Below are 21,536 nucleotides of genomic sequence, written 5' to 3' on the forward strand. Positions count from 1 at the left end.
CCGAAGTCTTATCCTGACAGCCTCATTGGAAGTTAAAGAGTTGGGCAGAAATGTTCAGGCCAAGGTCAAATTACACACAGAATGTAAAAGTTGTTCTAACAGAGTGCATCTACCGTATGTCTCTGGTTCTCACAGCAAGAGAGTCAAGCATCTAACAGTACGAGAAGCAGCAAAGTTATGTGGAATCATGTGTAGCCAACTCTCACAACCTTTTCAAAAAGGACTAGATTTACTCTTCAGTAACATCCTTGAACATCCCAATATCTTCAAAAGGGAGAGCAGGTTTAGAGATGGCTAGTCCCAATTTAGGACACTGTGCATGTAGAGGATTCATCATCAAGAGGGAATTTTTTTTATTTTGGGTGTGTCAAAGAAAAAAAAAATTACACCTGAAGCCAAATTTTCAGAAAGAAGCAGGTTTGCTGCAATGTTCACTCCTATCACCCCCTGACCCCCCAACCCTACACCTCATTCCGTCTTCTTAAAGTGACTCCGAGCAGTGCAGTAACTATGGAAAGATGCATATCATTTTAAAGCTCTCTTTCTCCTCTTTCCAATGATATATTGTATAAATCGCCGCCCTACGCCATTTAGTTTTCGCTATTTTCGCGATTGAAATTGCAGCGGCTTCGAATTCGATCGCGAAAATAGAGAAAACTAAAAGGCGTAGGGTGACGATTTAGGGGTCGTCAGAAAGAGGAGAAAGAGAGCTTTAAAACGATATCCATCTTTCCATAGCTACATTGTATTACACAGGGCGACTTTTTGTGCTGAATGGAGCTGCTGACTAAAAGGCGTAGGGTGGCGGTTTATATATCATTGGAAAGAGGAGAAAGAAAGCTTTAAAATGATATGCATCTTTCCATAGTTTCTGCACTGCTCGGAGTCCCTTTAAAGGGGAGCGAATAGGGTGGGGAAGAGGGAGGAACGTTGCAGCAAGCCTGCCTCTTCTACCTGAAAAATTGACTTTAGCCGAAAATCAAATTTTCCAAAGAGTGGTTATGGGGACCGAGGGGAGGAACAAACAATGCACAGATGTAGGTTTATCCAGTATGAACATCTCAGTTCTTATCTTAGGTAGCTTTGAATCAAGTCAGGTGCTTCAAGTCTTTATCTAATATGGTTGCTGCATACTGCCCCTTATGGTTATGCCATTCCAAGGAGAGCAGAGCCTATCATTGGCACAGCCTCTATTCTTTCACCTTTCCCAGAATTCCTGTGGATGAATGAGCAGTGATGAGACCATCTATTCAAAGAGATGGTTTCACTAGGCCACCAACTTGGCTGAGGATCAGTACTGTGGGATCAGACAAGTACTGTATATCTTCTCTCCACACATGCTCCAGAACCTGGAAACAAGGGCTGAATATTAGTAGACTAGGTTTACAGGTTACAGGCTTTGTACTCACAATCTGCAGTTCGGTAGTCAGGCCCTCGATGTAAGTTTTTAGTTTTTCGGTGGCTTGTAAACATTCCTGCAGAAAGCTACAAATAAGTCATTATTCTGGGATCCAATCACCACTTGGGGCACATGCATGAGAGGGTCTTTCACTATACATGCAACTAATGAGGAAGGCAGCGCTCAGATTAGCCAATTCTACAAGTCACTGTATTACAACAAGAGGTTGTGATGAGGTTAGTTTATCAGCATGGTCAACCTATACGTATTAATGATGAGCAAAACTTTCTTTTAAAATGCAAATTTCCAATCACCTAAGAAAGCCAGCAGCTGAGTATTAATTGGTTTCCAACTTGTTAGTTAACCAACAGCAAGAGGTTTGGATGGGCTCAATTTAAATTTCCTCTCTGGGCCAGTAGATATTTGCATGTTAGAAGAATGTATTGCTCTTCACTAAAATATAACTGACTTTTACCCCCACAAAAAAAAAAAAATCAGTTTACTTCTCATTCATTTTAAATTATGACAAAGGCCACAATTCACTGAAATCATCCTACTGATAATAAGGCAGAAACATAAGCCACAGCCACACATGGAACAAACATATAGCACAATAAAGTGTGGTAAATGCAGTTGTCAGCAGCAATGTGGTGTAAGGGTGGTAATTTTCGCATCAAATATGATGGCATGCGATATTGATAGATGGCTTTTGGATTTGATTGGTCCAAATTAAACTGGAATACATTTGCATACAATCAACATAAACATTATGTAAACTCAATATTATTTGCATCCTAATGACCATCTTACCAAATCAAAGACACAAAGAAATGTGGTAATCAACCCAAAACAACTGAAACATTTCAATCAACTTTTAGTTGTCTTGCCTTTTGATAAAAATGATTGAAATGTAAATCAGGTCACAAGGGATTTCGATTTCTATTGGTTAGTTATAAGGTGGCCACACACAACATACAATGTTTTTAAATATCTGTTCAATTCAAGAATCACACACGCACGCACGCACGCACGCGCACACACACACACACACACACTTTTACCCCAATTATGATAAAAATAACTGGAAACTCAGAAAAAAATGCTAGGGTGTGTGTATATGAATACATTGACAATCTAACACACTATACAATCTTAAGAAAAATGTAAGAAAAATTTCCAGCATTCCGGATTGATAAAAATAAAAAAAAGGGAAATCCGATTGGATTTTTCAGTTGAATGGGGAAAAAAAAAACAAACAAAAAAAACGTACAATTTATTCCAGGAGATCCTATCATATGTATGAAATTGCTGTAAAATCAGATCATTTTATTGTATTGTGTGTGGCCACCTATAGAGGACAATTTTGATTGTCACCCGTGTGGGCATCATGCTTTGTCTCTAGAGAGACATACGGTTATAAACAAAACGATTATAGCAGAGAGACTGGGAAAGGTATAACCCAAGTATGCTAAACTCTTACTTGCACTGGGAGGTATAATGCTTGATGAGATTCTGCAACAGATCCGCCCCTTTCTTACTTTTGATCTCATTCACCTTGATCAGATACTAAAAGAAAATGGAAATATCCATAAATAAATCACATCAACTACATACAGCAACTCTGGCATGCAATCAGAAAACAGCAACTAGGGAGGAGGAAAAAATTCTCTAAATAAGCACACCTCCTCTGAAGTGGAAGCTGTGCTTTCAAATGAAGGCAACTAGATGCCAATCAATATGCGGACAGCTGTGTATCAGCCAACTGATCTGCAGCTAGTGGTTTATATTTGCTAGCATAGCCTGTACTTCCGGATTGAGCAGAGATAGGCATATTGGGAATATTTTTCATTAATTCAGAATAATGAACACCGTTCACAGAGAATCTGAAAGGACTAAAATATCAGAATTGTCATGTAATGAACGGGGCAGCTGCGGCGAACAGCACCGCCGTCACAGCTGCCTCCGTGCCGTTGCCCGTCCTCCCGGCGTCTAGGAGTAAGAGGACGGAATGTTTGCTCTCTCAAGGGGTCGCCGTCTCGCGCGGGCAGAGACAGGACCTTTATGCTAAGAGGAGGCTCGTCGGCTGACGTCAGAGGAGCCTCACGGCACCCAGGATTGGCTGACTGATGGGGGCGTGCCAGTGAGGTCTCCTCTGCTTCTTAAGCTTCCGGGCTTCATTCAGACACTATCTGCTGTCGTGAATACATCTCGTGTTAGCGCTCAGACCTTAGACTAGATCCCTTGTGTTGAAACCAAGGACTTCACACCTAGACTAGGAATTGTTATATTGTATTGATTATCTGTGTTTGACTCTGGCTATCCTCTGACTTCGCTCTAGCTTGCCGATTCTGTACTTCCGTCCCTCTGATTAGTTGCTGAACCTCTGCCTGATTACTGACTACTCTTCCGCCTTACGATTCTATTCTGATATTGTCCTCTCTGTTGCCAACCCTTGCCTGTCTGACAATTCTACTCACCAGTGGGCCCTCGCCACTGGTGAGGTGTTAGCTTCTCCAGCTCCTTTGGTGAAGTTATTTGCTAGTGACCGGTTGCTCCTGCTCCTAGGCTGCAGTACAGTCTGAATCGCCTCCTCCTCAGGTGATCACCAGTTGCAGTGCTGTTTGTACCTCCTGCTCCTAGGCTGCAGTACGGTCTAAATGGCCTGCTCCTCAGGTGATCACTAGGCTGCAGTACTGTCTGAATCACCCGCTCCTCGGGAGGTTCTATCTCTTCAGTGTTAGTATCTCCAGCTTGCTGGGGTTGGTACTTTATTATACGGCCAGTGTACCGATAGTACCTCACCAGCCCCTCTGGTGAAGTCTCGTCAAACTATTAACCTCCCTGGCGGTATGGACGAGCTGAGTTCGTCCAGCAAAAACTTGCAAAAAACGTTAATGACGAGCTGAGCTCGTCCATGCCGACAGGGAGATTTCCTGTTTCTCTGCCCCGCCGGCTGCATTTTTTTCTCATCAGAGGGATTCCCCAGGATGGCTGGATGCCTGACTGCACGCTGTGGGTAGCGATCTGTGCTACCCACAGCGTGCAGAACAAGCATCCAGCCACCCTAGGGAATCCCTGGGCAGCCAGCGGGGCAAAGAATGTGCGGGGTTCCCCCCTGTATGCGGAGGTTATGTGGGCGGGGGGGTCCCCCTCTGTGCGGGTGGGGGGATCCCCCTTCTATGGTGGCTGTTGTGAGTGGGAATCCCCCTCAGTGCGGGTGGGGGGATCCCCCTTCTATGGTGGCTGTTGTGGGCGGGGATCCCCCCTCTGTGCAGGTGGGGGGATCCCCTTCTATGGTGGCTGTTGCGGGTGGCCTATTCCCCCTTCCCTCCCGATCTCCCCCCCCCCTCTAAGCCCGTGGAGTAAATAGTTGTACTCACTAGAGGGCTTTCTCCAGCGATGCAGCAGCACTTCCTCCTCCATCTCCAAAGTCCCGGTCTCTGTACAGTTACATTACGAGGCTTGGTGACATCACCAAGCCTCGTAATGTAACTATACAGAGAACGAGACTTCGGAGATGGAGGAGGAAGTGCTGCTGCCATCGCTGGAGAAAGCCCTCTGGTGAGTACAACTATTTACTCCACGGGCTTAGAGGGGGGGGGGAGATCGAGAGGGGGGAGATCGGGAGGGAGGGGGGGAATAGGCCACCCGCAACAGCCACCATAGAAGGGGGATCCCCCCACCCGCACAGAAGGGGATCCCCGCCCACAACAGCCACCATAGAAGGGGGATCCCCCCCACCCGCACAGAGGTGGATCCCCGCCCACAACAGCCACCATAGAAGGGGGATCCCCCCACCCGCACAGAGGGGGATCCCCGCCCGCAACAGCCACCATAGAAGGGGGATTCCCCCACCCGCACAGAGGGGGATCCCCCCGCCCACATAGCCTCCGCATACAGGGGGGAACCCCGCACATTCCCTGCCCCGCTGGCTGCCCAGGGATTCCCTAGGGTGTGCTTGTTCTGCACGCTGTGGGTAGCACAGATAGCTACCCACAGCGTGCTAGGAGGGGGGGGGGACCGGGAGGGGGACATCTGGCTACCTATAAATCTGGCTAAACACCTGGCTCACTATACATCTGGCTAAACACCTGGCTCGCTATACATCTGGCTAACTATACCTGGCTGCACATCTGGCTAACTATACATCTGGGTCTTATACTCACCATTGGCATGCTGATCCCTCATCGCGTACCTCTGATAGCTTCCCCAGTGTCTTCTCCCATGTCCCTTGGCGGATTTTGCTTCTCCCTCGGCGATCACATGTCCCCCGTTGATCGGCGTATATGACACCAGGGTCACACAGCGTCATCAACATCTTGCAGAAAACACTTTTTTTTTTTAATTGAATTCAATACAATAACCTGTATTGAATTCAATATCAAAAAAAAAAATTGGTTGCAAAAAAAAAAAAATGGTTGCAAATTATTGGAAATTAATTGAAACACTTTTTGCACGGAAATCCTGGGGAAACTGAACGCCAGGGTGGTTAAGTTACGGTTGCACCAAGCACTGTACACTCAGCTCCTTGTGCTGCTATACTGGTATTATTGGTGATTCTGCAGATCACACATAATCAGGTATAGCGTCTGCATTATTGGTGATTCTGCAGATCACCACATAATCAGACATCTGAGCTGCGACACCCAACCGTTACATGTCATTGCTTATTTCAAAGATGCAGGTTCCAGGGCTTCAACTATTATCCTTGGTTTGCAACCCATTGAGCCTCACTGGAAAAAGTATTTAGCCATTGATGTTTTAGGACTTGATCTACACAGTTGTAAAGCATGATAGCTCTGCAAAGTTCTAGTTTGCATGGTTACCGGATCTACCAAATTGATCTCTTAACCCTAACTGATCACCTGATGATAAAGTCACAATTCACCCTAACCTCCCTTCCTCAGGGATAAAGTGAACTCACAGTGAAAATAAACTCATGAGATAACCAATTAAATTTATCCCCCTACTCATAAAAATGACTTTGTTTTCAGATATCCTACAGATTTATTTTATACTAGTCTACCTAAGCCAATTTAAAAACGGGTCTAGGTAGTGATCCTGCGCCACTGCCGCTAGTCAGTGCGCGTGCAACCGCCGCGTGCGCGCACACACACACAGCCGCCCTGCTCCCTGGCCCATCCTCCCCACCCAACGGTTTACTGTATTGCGCACATGCACAGTACAAAAAACCACAGACGGACAGACAGGGAAAGAGGATGACGCAGGGACAGTTAGGTTTTATTATAGAGGATTTAAACACTTACAAAGTAGATGAAATGATTTATTGTCTCTGCTCAATGCAGCCTATTAAGAGCTAAAATACTTGAAATATTGACCTTTTTCTATCTCTCCCCTGCCCTCAGAAGTTGTATTGTGCCAGAAAACCTGTTATGGCTGTAATTTTCTTATCAGTGATGTTTACTATATTCCCAACAAGAAGCGGTCACTTGCATGCCTGAAAGTTAACTCTTTCAAGCAGCAAAATAAAGATAAACAGCCTAGTAATTAATATGTCTTTCACTGTACATACGCATGTTTATCTCATCATCATGTCACATGTCGTCTCGGGTACACTTTAACACCATCCTAATGCCCAACCATAACCTTCACCCTTCATGCATAACCATTAAGGCCTAGTGCACACCAAAAACCGCTAGCATATCCGCAAAATGCTAGCAGATTTTGAAACACTTTTTCTTATTTTTCTGCAGCGTTTCAGCTAGCGTTTTGCGGTTTTGTGTAGCGGTTTTGGTGTAGTAGATTTCATGTATTGTTACAGTAAAGCTGTTACTGAACAGCTACTGTAACAAAATACGCCTGGCAAACCGCTCTGAAGTGCCGTTTTTCAGAGCGGTTTGCGGTTTTCCTATACTTAACATTGAGGCAGAAACGCATCCGCAATCCAAAATCTGCAGCAGCCCGGGAGTATGCGTTTCTGCAAAACGCCTCCCGCTCTGGTGTGCACCAGCCCATTGAAATACATTACCCTAGCGGATCCGCACCCGCAAGCGGATCGCAAACAGCAGCGGAAACGCTCCGGTGTGCACTAGGCCTAAGTCCTTCCTGAGACTGAATGTTAACCACCCCAAAACGTTAAGGGCCTCCCTTCCACCAGGGGAGATTCTGAGAGAGATTCCCTGCACACAAATTTGGATATGGAATCTCAGGCTAATGAAATCAATAGGCTGCTCTTGATGATGGAGGGGGGGGGGGGGGTGTTAATTGGCAGCATTTACCGTATCACGCATGTAAACCCCCATTGTATTTGCCAGTGCTGGCATGCTTCTTGGAGATGCAACCTGCCATAAATGGAGATAGGGCTTAATTCCTTCATGAAGCCTAAAGCTTACCTCCCCTTTAAAGGTACACTGTAGAGAGAGAGAGATGAAAACTGCCAGCTATATTTGTTTATTTTTAAATAATGTATATTGACTTCCTGTCCTACTGATCGTGTACCTCCAACTATAAAGTGAAAATCAGATCTTAGCCAGATCCACTTGTAATAAAAAGCAATAATGACTCTCCGGATCTTTTTCTTTAAAGTGTAACTGTCGGGCATAAAATCAATTCTTTATTTTTATCTGGTAAACAAGTAATAAGGATGCTAACCAGTCAATCCTAAAATCTCTATTACTTTTCTTGTTTATAAATGATCATTCCCCAGTTTACCTGGCTCTTATTTGGTACGTTGCTGCAAAAAGGAAGTTTCAGGGCATGCTGGGTTGTCTTTTTTTCCCCTCAGACTAAACTAATGTACAGAAGCAAAAAAGGACAACCCAGCATGCCCTGCAACTTCCTTTGTGCGGCAACGTACCAAATAAGAGTCAGGTAAACTGGGGAATGATCATTTATCAGGAAGAAAAGTAAAAGTGATTTTAACTTTTGGATTGCCTGATTAGCATCCTTATTACTTGTTTACCAGATAAAAATAAAGAATTGATTTTTGATTTTATGCCCGACAGTTACACTTTAAACTCACCACCCGAGCCTCATATGTGACCGCATCTGGCGCTTATCCCTGCCCCCCTGCAGAGGAGTGCTGTGGCGCTTCAGTGGGACTGATACAGAACTGGCCGTGGCACTTGTCTACAAGGGGCTATCCTGGATCTTGCAGGCCAATTGTTTTATATTCACAATGGGACATTATCCTATATTTAGTGACACACACACACACACACATATATATATATAAAAATATATATATAAAAATATATATATAAATATATATAAAAATATATATAAATATATATAAATATATATAAAAATATATATAAATATATATATAAATATATATATATATATATATAAATATATATAGTGTATAAATATATATATATATATATATATATATATATATATATAGTGGCTTCATATGAGGAGAAGGAGCTGAGAAATGTATATACCCCTATATACCTGAAATTGGCACTAGGTCAAAACTACTGTAGTTGTGTTCAGGATATAATATTTTGATTTTTGATCATACACACACGGATGTATTTTTATAGGCTGATGGTTACACCGCCATCGTTGGCTACTTAGATAGATACTGATATGAGCTATATTGATGTACACTCTACATTAGAAAGATGTGTATATCCGTAAGCATTTTTATATTGAGATTATCCTTACTAATACTACATACACTCTTGAGATAAAAGTCTTTGGAAAATGAAAGATCACAGACCAATTTTACCCCCTTCCATGTAGTATGAGAGCCATACCTACACAGTCTATTCTATGGAGCTGAACTCCCCATCAGACAGAAATCTTTGCAGTATGCTGCACACAGAGATGCTGTACACATTCAACAGATCATTATCTGCAAAAGATCTCTTCCTGCAAAAGATCCATTCCTGCAAAATGCATTCATAGTCTATGAGATCTGCAGATCATCATACAAACCTTGTTTAACAGGCAATCATCTGCAGATCAGATCCACCAGGATGGATTTTCAGATCTGCAGATGATTGTGAGATATGCAGATGAAGTCTGTTAAACAAGGTGTGTATGAGGATCTGCAGATCTCAGACTATGAATGCATTTTGCAGGAATGGATCTTTTGCATGAAAAGATCTTTTACAGATAATGATCTTTTGAATGTGTACAGCATCTTTGTGTGCAGCATCTTGCAAAGATTTTATCTGATGGGGAGTGCAGCTCCATAGAATAGACTGTGTAGGTATGGCTCTCATACTACATGGAAGGGGGTAAAATTGGTCTGTGATCTTGCCTTTTCCAAAGACTTTTATCTCAAGTGTGTATGCAGCATTATATACAGTATTTCTGTTATCTATTTATATATTAAGAATGTTCTTAAAGAGGACCTGTAGTGACAATATGGAAGAAAATTGCTTATTTTTTTTACAATAATCTTTTATAAGCTATTTAGTCAGTGTTTGTCCCATGTAAAATCTTCCCTCACCAGGATTAACATTCTGAAATTTATCACAGTCCTGTCAGGTACACTGCTGTGGAATAGTCATTTACGGAATTCCGAAGCCAGTACAAAATATCCCTGATCTCCCATGATCCTCTGGGAGGAACATTCTGCGTAGCACAACAGCCTAGGCTAAGCATCACTGCGGGGGCAGAGTTTCATGCCAATAAAAAGCAATAAATATAAATTAGTGCTTCTGGTGCTGGAAATAGGAAAATGACCATAAAAGTGTGTATCCTGAATAATTAACTGCATTGTACTTTATGTCACTACAGTGCCCCTTAAAGGGACTCCGAGCAGTGCAGTAACTACGGAAAGATGCATACCATTTTGAAGCTCGCTTTCTCCTCTTTCCAATGATATATAAACCGCCACCCTACGCCTTTTAGTTTTTTTAGTTATTTTTGCGATTGAAATTGCGGCCGCCATCTTGGATTCCTTATTCAGCATTGTATTATGCAGGACGATACTTTCCCCAGTGTCGGCAGCTCCATTCAGTGCAATGCAATGAAATACAAGGAACCCAGGGGGATATAATTAAAAACATCATGCTGGTAGGTGTGAAGATGTAATTAATTAGCTGTGGGTATGCTTAAAGAGACACTGAAGCGAAAAAAATATATGATATAATGAATTGGTTGTGTACTATTAATAATTACTAGAAGTTTAGCAGCAACGAAAATATTCTCATATTTTTATTTTCAGGTATATAGTGTGTTTTCTTACATTGCATAATTCTATAATATGTGCAGATTACACAACACTCAGCATTCAAAACGATTCTTTCAGAGCAGTCTGTGAACTAATGACCTCTCCTCTGGCAGAGAAAATGTAAATACTTCAATAACACTTGAGATAATAAAAGTCAGATAACAGCCCTCTCCACGACTTTGAAAGTCGCAGAGCTTAATTGCTTTTTTGCTTTTTTGCATAGAGATAACAACTGGAGTTTCTTAACTCTTCCTGTACTGGAAACAATTAGACTTATGTATCTGATCTTCATGTTTTATTTCTTAGCTGTACTACACATACAAATCATAATATCATAATTTTTTTTTCGCTTTAGTGTCTCTTTAAAGGCATACCCACAGGCACTGCTCGGAGTCCGTTTAAGTTGTTGAGTGGGGGATTTGAGCATTGTCTTACTTTTTAGAGGCACATTATTTGACTTGAAGAACGTGGCTTTATGCCTTGAAACACTTTGTCTATTGGGATGTTACGTGACTGAAAAAATAAATATATGAAAATCGATCAGCTTACTACCAGAAGGTAAGCCAACACTTGCCTTCTTTTTAAATGGTTCCGAATGATTGAATTTAAAAAACAACAAGTGACTGAGGTAAAAAAAAAAATGCTACATTCCATACTGCAGCTGCTACTGTTGCCTGGATAATGGAATATTTTCAACAGCAAAAACACAAAATGCTGATTACTACACAACACACGCTTCCAGAGCAATGTGTAGAAGCAGGTTTACAGGGTTTATGAGGATTTTTTTCCCCCAGTTATCGATTTATCCAATAAGCACATTGGTACATTTATGGGTTAAAAATCTGGGCCTCAGTTAATGGATCCCAACTGCATCGAGAACAGATCAACAGAGAACAGGTTTTGAACTGATCTAAATCAGTCATTGCAAGGGATGTAAAATTAGAGCTATACCCAAATTATTTCCAATTCGAAAGATATCAACAGTTTGGCTGACCGGGCACCCGGTGTAAAGCAGGCGAACATCTTAAAGCAAACCTGCAGCAAAAATAAAAACTTCTGAGATAATGAATTGTATGTGTAGTACAGCTAATAAATAGAACATGAGTAGCAAAGAAAAGTGTATCATATTGTTTTCCAGTACAGGAAGAGTTTAAAAAAAATCAGTTATCTATACAAAAAGAGCTTCTCTGAGCTATTCAACCCACTTGGTCGAATACAGTCCTGTTTTCTTAAGCACTTAAACAGCAAATAAACAGTGAGAGACAGCTTGAGATAAGTTTTTACTGCAGGAAAGGTCAAAGGGTCATTATTTCTGCTTTGTTTTACAGCTCAAATACTTGTTGCATCCTGTGCAGTATATCTACGTCACTCAGGACTTCATCTGAAGTCCCAGGGACGTAGATATGTGTCTACTGCCACCGCACACTCCCTCTTGCTCTCGTGCACACTCCAACGCGTGTTCTCTCCACCGATCATTAGAGGGGAGATGAATGAGTGGGGACGCATCTAAGTCCCCATGTCAATGATCGCTGGCCTCAATGAGATGCCTGCAGTCAGTGTAATTAAGGAAGTAACATGTCCACGCATTACTTCCCATTAGCACACGCTAATAGGAAATAATGCACGGGGACATCTTGTGGACTTATAATAAAATTACACCTACATTTTTTTTTTTTAAATAACCACTTCGAATCCAGACCTGGTTTCCCACTTATTGACCAGAGTAGTTTTGACAGTTTAGCCTATGTCCTAATTTAATCAGAAATAACTTTATCCCTACTTATGACACAGAAATTAAATATATATTTTTTTTTTCCAGAACAAACTAGGCTTTCATTGTATGCCATGTTTTCCCTCAAACAATTTTGTTTTCTATGAATTTTAATGGGAAAAAGAAAAAAACATAGAAAAACATTTCTCAGTTTTACCAATTCCAGTTTAAAAATAAAAAGTGCTACTGTAGATAAAAAACACACATTTTGTTTGGCTATTCTTACTGCTTATCACAAAACTTAGATTATATTCCGGTCACAATTTATGGTGAAGATATTGGATTCTGAAATAATGCTACAGTGTGTATTTTTCACTATGAAATGAGAAAATAAAAGTATTTTTAATAGTAAAAATCAATCTCATTAGCTCAGGTAACATATATTACCATTCACCAATTAGTGCTGCATCAGATAGTGCCAGAAATATGCACAGGAACAAGCCCAATCCTGCACAGCACTGCTTCTGTACAAGTGAGTAGATTCTACTGACTTGTGGCTTAGATGAAGTCACAGAGGACGTATATCTACTGACCTGTGGATGAAGTGGTTAAGACCTACACTTACATTCAAAATTGACCCCTTACCACCCACACTCTCCCATAATTACCCAAATTAAACTTTTGCATAAAAATAAATAAATAAATGAAAATTAAAAAATATATATACACAAATAGTTACCTTAGGACTAAACTTTTTTTTAATATGTATGTCAAGAAGTTATATTATTGTTTTTTGTTTTTTTTAATTATGAGCTTGGAATTAGTGATGGACGCAAAACGTAAAAAATGCATCTCTATTTCCAAGTGAAATATTGGAGGCAAACATTACACTAGGGAAATATTTTTAACGTTGCAATAATCGGGACAAATGGGCAAATAAAATGTGTGGCTTTTATTCACAGTAAAACATTTTATTTTAAAATGAATTGCCAAAAACTGAGAAATAATGATTTTTTTCTTACTATTCCCATTAACCAGCCTGACGTTCTATTAAGATCGCCAGGCTGGCGACCGGACGGTTTTTTTTTTTAATAAAAAAAAAACTATTGTATGCAGCCAACTGAAAGTTGGCTGCATGAAAGCCCACTAGAGGGCGCTCCTAATGCGTACTTCTGATCGCCTCCGGCGATCAGAAGTAACAAGAAGGGCCGCGATGAGCGTCCCTTCTTGTTTTGCTTTCCTCGTCGCCATGGCGACAAGCGGAGTGACGTCATGGACGTCAGCCGCCTCCGATCCAGCCCTTAGCGCTGGCCGGAACTGTTTGGTCCGGCTGTGCTGGGCTCGGGCGGCTGGGGGGACCCTCTTTCGCCGCTGCATGCGATCAGGTAGCGCTCGCGGCTGGCAAAGTGCCGGCTGCGTGTGCTCCTTTTTATTTGAAGAGAATCGGCCCACCAGGGCCTGAGCGCCAGCCTCCGGCGGTAATGGACGAGCTGAGCTCGTCCATACCGCCAAGCAGGTTAAAATGCATTTAGAATAAAATAATTCTTAGCATAATTTACCACTCAAAGAAAGCCTAATTGGTATAGATCACTTCGTTGTGATTAGTAGTGATTAAGTTATTGGCGAATGAAAGAGAGGAGCGCTGAAAGGTAAAAATTGCTCTGGTCCAGAAGGGGAAAAAACCCAGTAGGCAAGTGAATAAAATGTGGTTTTAAAACTGCAACTGTGACAGAACAAAGCAATGTTATAAAAAAGAAGCTTTATAACTGAAAAAAAAAATACGAGACTCTTTTCTTCGCTACTAATGTTCCATTCATTATCAGTATTACACATACAACTTTTTTTTTTTTTTTTTTTGCTTCAGGTTTGCTTTCAATCTTGAAACAATCCTGTGACAAATGATGAATCCTTGCCTGTTCTTTGCTCCCACCTGAACAAGCCCGGGACTTGGCTTTTGTAGTTCCCAGCAAGCAATTTATCTACTGACCACACAGTTGATCTCAAAATGCCGCATTAGCTACTGTACTGTACAACTACTTGCCTATTGAAATGAATGGTGGGACCATCTACCATCAGTAGGGGTGGTCGATGAGATGCCAGTAAGTAGATACAGGATTTTACCATTTTACATGCTAATGTATGCAGCTTGAAAATGGACCAATCAGATGAAGCCAAGGTGGGATTCAATTGGTCCATTTTCAAGCTGCGTGCATCTTCATACAGAGTTTGCATTATGGTGCGTACAGACATGCGACTATAGTCGTTTAAAACGATCGTTACCGACGGCATTGCCCGACGATCGTTCGTAAAAAGTGCACTAACGATCATTAAAACCACCGACCAACGAGATATGTCGTTGGTAAAGAACGATCCATTCTGCCAGATCTTTTCCAACGACCATCGTTCAAAAAGTAATGTCTGTACAACGATCGGTCGTTGATCGTTCGTTCTCAAAGCTTTGCACATGCTCAAATAGTTTTTTTTGACACTTGTGTTTGAAATCAGTTTATACATCATGTTGCGCACGCAACGCTCGTTCCAAGATCGTTCGTACACGAACGATGTTCAAAGTAGCCTTTCTTCAAACGATCATCGGCCGATACCTCCTTTAACATCGTTCGTCGTTCAGAACGAACGATCTTTATCGTATGTCTGTACGTACCCTTACCCTGCATCAACGTGTCATTATTTGCATCTTGTTGACCATTCCTAATTAGCAGAGCAGCACCATCTACTGGCCATTGCTATACATAGCTAAACACCAAAGTAGGCCCCTGTTATCTGTAAAGAGCAGATACTGGTGGCATTTGGGAGAGCGAGAGGGAAGATATCAGTAGTTGACAGGATAAGTAGATTTCCTTTTGAACATCTCGTGCATGCCTATGCATCTGTCATATGAGCAGAATAGGATTGAATTGCTTACTTCACACATCTGCAGCTGAAACATCCTCCGTTCCTTTTCAAGCTCCTCAGCAATTTCTCCTCCTGCTACTTCATTCCGAACCATCCCATACTGCTTGGCCAACTCTCTCTTCTCCTTCTCAATCTTGGTGCTGATAAAACACAAACTCCATCATGAACTCCATCAGGATATCAGAAGCTCTTGCCTGTCCTTACTGTACATTACTAAGCATGGTCAGCAAGAACTTCATGCAACTATCATTACTCAGTACCAGTGATGAGCGAAAATGCCAATATTCTTTTCGCTTTATTTTAACGAAACTAAGTACTATTTTTGCTTTGACAAGCAAAAATCAGCTCAAATATTTTAGCTATTTTTTTCACCTAATATTTGCCAACTTTCACTGTTAATAGCGATTCCCCCTTATCAGCTAGAATCACCAAATTTGCAGGGAATGTTAAGGAGAAATTATTTTTTTTAGACCTTATAGTTTTGGAGAAAATCGATTTGAAAGTTAAGATAGGAAAAAGTATACATTTAAACACAGTAAATGCCAGATAATCTAGCAACCTAATTAGAGGATATTGGCAATATAACTTTTTTTTCTTAAAGAAACTCTGTAACAAACTTTTCAGCCTTATTTCTTCTATCCTATAAGTTCCTATACCTGTTCTAATGTGGTCTGTCTTCCTGCAGCCTTTCCTAGTTGCACAGTGGCTGTATTATCTCTGTTATATAATCTAATCTTCTTTCCTCTGAAGGCTTTGTCGGGCTCAGGCACTCAGGCTGGAATGTGCAGGTTTGCTTGTGATCAGATAGAAGCTATACACACCCTCTCCAAGCCCCCTCCAAGCTCTGTATGACTCACACTCTGAGCTACTCTCAGCCTATCACATGCTGTTAGCAGCCATGTCTTTGTTTTGTAAACACTGCCTAAAACTGGCAATTACAAGCCAGGATTGCAGCAGGGAGTGGCAGAAACAACACAGAGGGGCCCAGGAGAACATAATAAATAGAATGCAGTGTTCTCCCCAGAGCCTATTACCCGGGCGGAGCGCCCGGCTGGTGTCAGCTTCCCGCCCACCTGTGGTTACAGCGTGCATCAGATTTTCTTCCTCCACATTCAATGCAGTGTACAGCGGCAGTGTTATTGGAGCCAGACGCTGTCACTTACACTATCTCCGCACTCCTCTCAGCTCCTGCATAGCCGTGATGTAGAGGGGCGGGGAGAGTCTGGTAACTGAAGTTACACAGGCACCGCGGGAACTTCAAAGAAGCTGGAGCTAATGAATCCCCGATCTGCATGACTAGTGCAGACCACGGCTTTCCTCCTCAGCCAGTCTTCACATCGCAGCAAACTTCCCAGAATGTGTTCCAGCCTTACCTCCAGTCTTGCAGGTCAGAAATCAGAGCACAGGGAACAGTGTAGAGCAGCGTTCATGCCGGGGAGACAGCATTGCAGGGCAGATGGTTATCTTTTAATCCCTGGTAAGGTGGTGACTGATAGCCATTAGCTGCCTCTGCTGCTGTGCCTGGTGTAGCATCACCTCTATGGCATGCCCCCCTTTCAGATGCACTTTGCTGGGAGGAGAGGAGACCGACCTTTTTACAACTACTATATTGCTGTCCTTCCCCCAACTGCTCTGCTCAGAGATGTTACATTGATGTAAACCAGTCTGCAGACCTCCTGCAGTGTGCTGCTGAGCAAGTTACAAGAGCTGTGAGAGTGCTGCATTCTTACTTGTATTACATTCATATTTAGAGGGTAGTGCTGCAATCCTCTCCTCTCTGACCCACACATTGTTTTTTTTGTTATTGTCCCCCCCCCCCCCCCCCCCCGATTTCTTTTCCACACTTGTATACATATTTTTTCTTCTACCTTTAGTCTGTCTCTCCGTCTCACACACTTTCCTCCTTTTTTTCTTTCCCAGTCCTTTGCCCCCCCCCCTCCCCCCTCTGTAGTACATTCTGTTTAGCACATAGACAAGCAACAAGCTTGTGTGCATGCGAAATCATCCAGTGTAACTCCCCATCAGTAGTTCCCAGTGTGATTCCTCCTTACCCACTTCCTCATTCGAAAGCACCCAGCATGATCCACCTACACTCCTCCCTACCAAGTAGCACCCAACACGATCCACCCTGCCCCTCCCTACCTAGTAGTGGCACCCAACATCACCCTCCAACTCCACCCAACGTGACCTTACTTCCCCACCCGGCTACTTTTTCATGCCACCCGGCTGGTAAGAAATTCTGGGGAGAACACTGGAATGGTATGCTTTTTATTGTAAGAATTTTAGAGTACAGATTCTCTTTAAGGAGGGTTTTGGCACCGGCATCCAGGTATGGAGCTATAGACCTGAATTTGTGTGGATAGTGTGTTTCTGGGAATCAATGGAAACATCACACAAACATGTACTATGTATTTAAAAAAGCTTGCGCCAAAACCATGTGCACACAAACCAAGGTCTGCCAAGCTCAGACCCCGGTTTACTGGACACTTATGGCACACACCTCCTTCCAAAGAGCAATACTGGAGGAAATGTGAATGGTATGCCCCTCACACAGTCTGAACCCCCCCCCCCCCCCCCCCAAGCCCATTCCATAACCCTCTGTACCACCGCCTACAGTACACTGCAGATAGAGGGCAAGCAGTTGTAGTGATGCCCACTCCTATGGGAAACAACAGGAGGGGGGGTGAGTGGCAGAACCAGCCAAGCTAACTCCCCACCTCATAGTAAAATAAAGAAGACTAAGGATGTATAGAAATAGACTTCCAACTTACAATTTGTTTTCGTAATCCTTCCAAGCCTTTTCAAAAGGCTTCCTTAAATCCTACAAAAAAAAAGAAAAAGAAAACAATTTTTTTTTAAAACACAGAGCAGGAAAGGTTGTCAATAAAATATCAATAAGTTACGTGAACAGTACAAAATCTACTTCCACAAGCTTGTCCCGATTGCTTCATAGGTTGCACCACTATTATAGATTATGTACCGCTGTGCATTACAAAGTGCTAAGGTTTACTACTATAAGGCCTGAGACCCACTTGCGATTGCAAAACGCTCCATAGAATGCTAGTGCTTTTGAGATCAATTTTGGCCCTTCAAAGTGGAGCGATTTAAGGGAAAGTGATCTGGGGCCCTAGTTTCCCTTGAGAGTATGTTGTGTTGGATGGTTATACACCTGCTGTAGTAAGTGTAAGCTCCTGTAGTGATTGGTGATTGAAACATGTGAGAAAGGGCGTTATTGGATGGTTATACAACTGCTGTGGGAAGAGTAAGCTCCTGCAGTGTATGAAACGTGTGAGTGTGGGTAGTGTTGGTTGGTTATACACCTGCTGTGGAAAGAGTAAGCTCCTGTAGTGACTGAAACATTTGAGATTGTATGGTGTTGGATTATGTACACCTGCTATGGGAAGAGTAAGCTCTGGAGTGAAAATGGTCAGTTTATTGTGCAGTAGGTGAAAACTCTGGTGCATTACGTCATTACAGTGATCTTAGTGAGGTGAATTAAAATAATTCTCATATGAATAAAAGCCACCCGCATGATTCTGAACATTGAGACCGCCATTCACAATACGGGTCAAATCTCAAGTCCCTAACAGGCTCTGGAGAGCAACTGAACCCCTTTAGCTGAGTCCATAATCTTGAAACTTTGTAAGCAATGCTATGAATCTCTATGGAATTAGCGCAATCTTTATTTTGAATTAAGCTCCAGCAATACCGCTGTTCGCCATCATACCGCTGTGTGGCCACTTACCCCTTTCACTTCCTTCAGATCTCCCTTGACCAGCGAGTTCAGAAAGTAATTAATGTTGTGATTAAAGCTCTGGAGCTGGATAAAAGAGAAAAAGCAAATATGTAAATAAGAGAGGGTTACACAAGTTATGCAGATCGCTTCCCGCAAACAGCTTTCCAAGCTTGTCAGCAGTGTGGCGTCAGTGAATACATTACACCAGAACATTGAAATACTTCACATGTATGCCAGTGGGGTGCTTGTAACAGATGAACAAGCTGCAATGTTATGTGTAAGAGAGGTCCTTTCTCATCATAACCCATCACTAGTGTTCAGCTTCCCGTTGTCTATGCCCAAACAGAAGCTAAAGTTACATTCACACCACAAGATAAAATCGTGTCAACAACCGATGAATAACCTTTCCATGATAAAATACAGAATATGTCAAGCAATGGGATGTGAACAACAGTAGACGATTGAAACCAAAAGGCTAAATGATTGTTAACGGATAGCAGTGTTCTCCCCCAAAAAATGTCCAAGCGCCAAAAGGATAATAGGAAGCTAAATGAGCTTAAAAAAACAAATTCTTGGTAAATAGAGGAGGTAGTGGTGGACTTACCTCCTCCAAGTAGACACACAACGACTGTAGTAAAGACAGTCAATATATTTTATTTATAAACTCCAAATATGCAACGCGTTTCGCAGGTTTGATCCCGCTTCATCAGGCAATAACAACGGAGCAATAGCATATGTGGTCAGTAGAAGAGCCAGGCACCTCTCACCACATATGCTATTGCGCCGTTGTTATTGCCTGATAAAGTCGGATCAAACCTGTGAAACGCGTTGCATATTTGGAGTTCATAAATAAAATATATTGACTGTCTTTACCACAGTCGTTGTGTGTCTACTTGGAGGAGGCAAGTCCACCACTACCTCCTCTATTTACCAAGAATTTGGTTTTTTAAGCTCATTTACCTTCCTTTTATCCTTTTGGTGCCTCTGTTCTCCTGCATAATATTGAGTCCACCCTGGGTGGAGGGTTGAACCCCCTTTTTCTCATCTACAGAGAGCGACTTCTGATTCCTGAGTGGGGTCAGGAAAATCTTCCCACCTGCTTTTACAGTGGTTGCCTAATGGTAACCCTGATTTGTGAGTATTAATATTTACTCTATCTAGTAACCATTTACCAGTACATATTACACTATTGAGGCTCTTAATGTTCCTTGTTTTTATCTGCTTACAGCATAGGACGAAGATGAGATGAGCCCATGTCAGCCAGGTGCTTACCAAAATTAGCCGGGTAGAGCTCCCGGCTAAAAGAGCCTGGGGAGAACACTGTGATAGGATCGTTAGAGTATGTAGTAGAGTATGTAGAATGTATTGGGGGGGGGGGGGGGGTGCCGCAGACTTCATGGACACATTGGTTAAAAATCGCTCATAGCTCTGTACACACTGCTGGCGATGAATGATTATCTGCCAAACCTCAGCCCCAAAGGGATTTTATTCAACAAATTGCTACAGGGAGTGGGAATACACCAACACCCCAGCAGGGATAGGTCCAGTCGCCTCCTGTCTGGGTCAGTGGTTGGCTTCAATGGTAACCAAACTTTGTGAGTACCTCTCTTATAGACCAATGACATCACAAGCCTGAATGCTGAAGTATTTTTTCCTCATCTAGAATTTGATGTAGTTTGGTTTGCAAACAAGGGCAGCCCGGTGGAGTAATGGAAAGTACTCTTGCCTTGCAGCACTAGGGTTCCCAGTTCATGTTTGGGGCAGCACACTGTCTGCATGGAGTTTGTATAATTCTCCCATGTTTGTATGCGGATCAAGTCATTTGTATGCAGGGATCGGCTGGCGTCTAATATATGCCAATGCAAATTAATCAATAACCAGGCAGTAAGTGGGGTGCCTGATGGACACTTAACAAATGCCTATGGTAGAGAGACATACCACAATGACTATTGGAGGGATTAGGATTGTAAACTCCTCTGAGGACAGTCAGTGACATGTATTTGTAAAGTGCTACAGAAGAGAGCAGCACTGTGTAGAGTACATAGTCATAATAAAATATACAGTCTTTTAAAATGGTGTAAGGGGCCATTTTAGTGACCATTACGACATTTCCTACCCCTATAGTCAGTGAAGTAATAGCAGCAAAATTCCCCATACACTGGAAAAAAAAATAGAAACATGGATCCCCCCTCTTCACTCTTCCAACAGACAAGCCTTCTGACGGCTGTTAGTTCAATACAATGACTGAATGATCAGCAGCTCGGAGATGCAATGACAGAAGGTTTGTCAGGTGGAAGAGACCAAGTGACTAAGTAAAGAGGGGGATCCGTGAGAAGAGTGGGCACTTACTGAAAAGTGCATCTTTGAGTATTTCCTTAGGTACCAAGTATACAGAGTGGCTTATTCTATTGTGGTAATATCAATAAGGCTAGTAGAATGTCAATATTTTACACTAGTTGCCCTTTTAGGCCGATTTTACGCTTATTTTTTGCATTACGGTGGGATGCGATGCTCCTGCTGCATTCCTCTGCAACGCAAAAAATGACAAACCTATGAAACTGCAGCAGAGTGCGCCAGCAGGGTCATATGCATAGCTCCACCCCTCACTCACTGACACACTCCCTGC

At 42.4% G+C, this 21,536-nt stretch overlaps 1 protein-coding gene and 1 long non-coding RNA gene across 10 annotated transcripts in view; one reads left to right on the forward strand and one right to left on the reverse strand.

The window, feature by feature from the left end:
• The window catches only part of LOC137542039 (uncharacterized), a 713,380-nt gene that overhangs the window by 255,435 nt on the left and 436,409 nt on the right, over positions 1 to 21,536 (forward strand). The window lies entirely within an intron of this gene.
• Positions 1 to 21,536, reverse strand: part of LOC137542033 (arf-GAP with SH3 domain, ANK repeat and PH domain-containing protein 1-like) — a 307,340-nt gene that overhangs the window by 99,190 nt on the left and 186,614 nt on the right. For both annotated transcript variants that reach the window (XM_068263631.1, XM_068263630.1), the window contains exons 4-8: positions 18,920 to 18,994; positions 17,946 to 17,995; positions 15,185 to 15,314; positions 2,880 to 2,965; positions 1,410 to 1,485 (exon numbers count right to left, since the gene is read on the reverse strand). In XM_068263631.1, coding sequence (XP_068119732.1) covers positions 1,410 to 1,485; positions 2,880 to 2,965; positions 15,185 to 15,314; positions 17,946 to 17,995; positions 18,920 to 18,994 — 417 coding nt within the window. The remainder of the gene's footprint in view (positions 1 to 1,409; positions 1,486 to 2,879; positions 2,966 to 15,184; positions 15,315 to 17,945; positions 17,996 to 18,919; positions 18,995 to 21,536) is intronic.

The sequence above is a fragment of the Hyperolius riggenbachi genome, chromosome 12 (assembly GCF_040937935.1).
Source record: "Hyperolius riggenbachi isolate aHypRig1 chromosome 12, aHypRig1.pri, whole genome shotgun sequence".
In the NCBI taxonomy this organism is placed as follows: Eukaryota; Metazoa; Chordata; class Amphibia; order Anura; family Hyperoliidae; genus Hyperolius; species Hyperolius riggenbachi.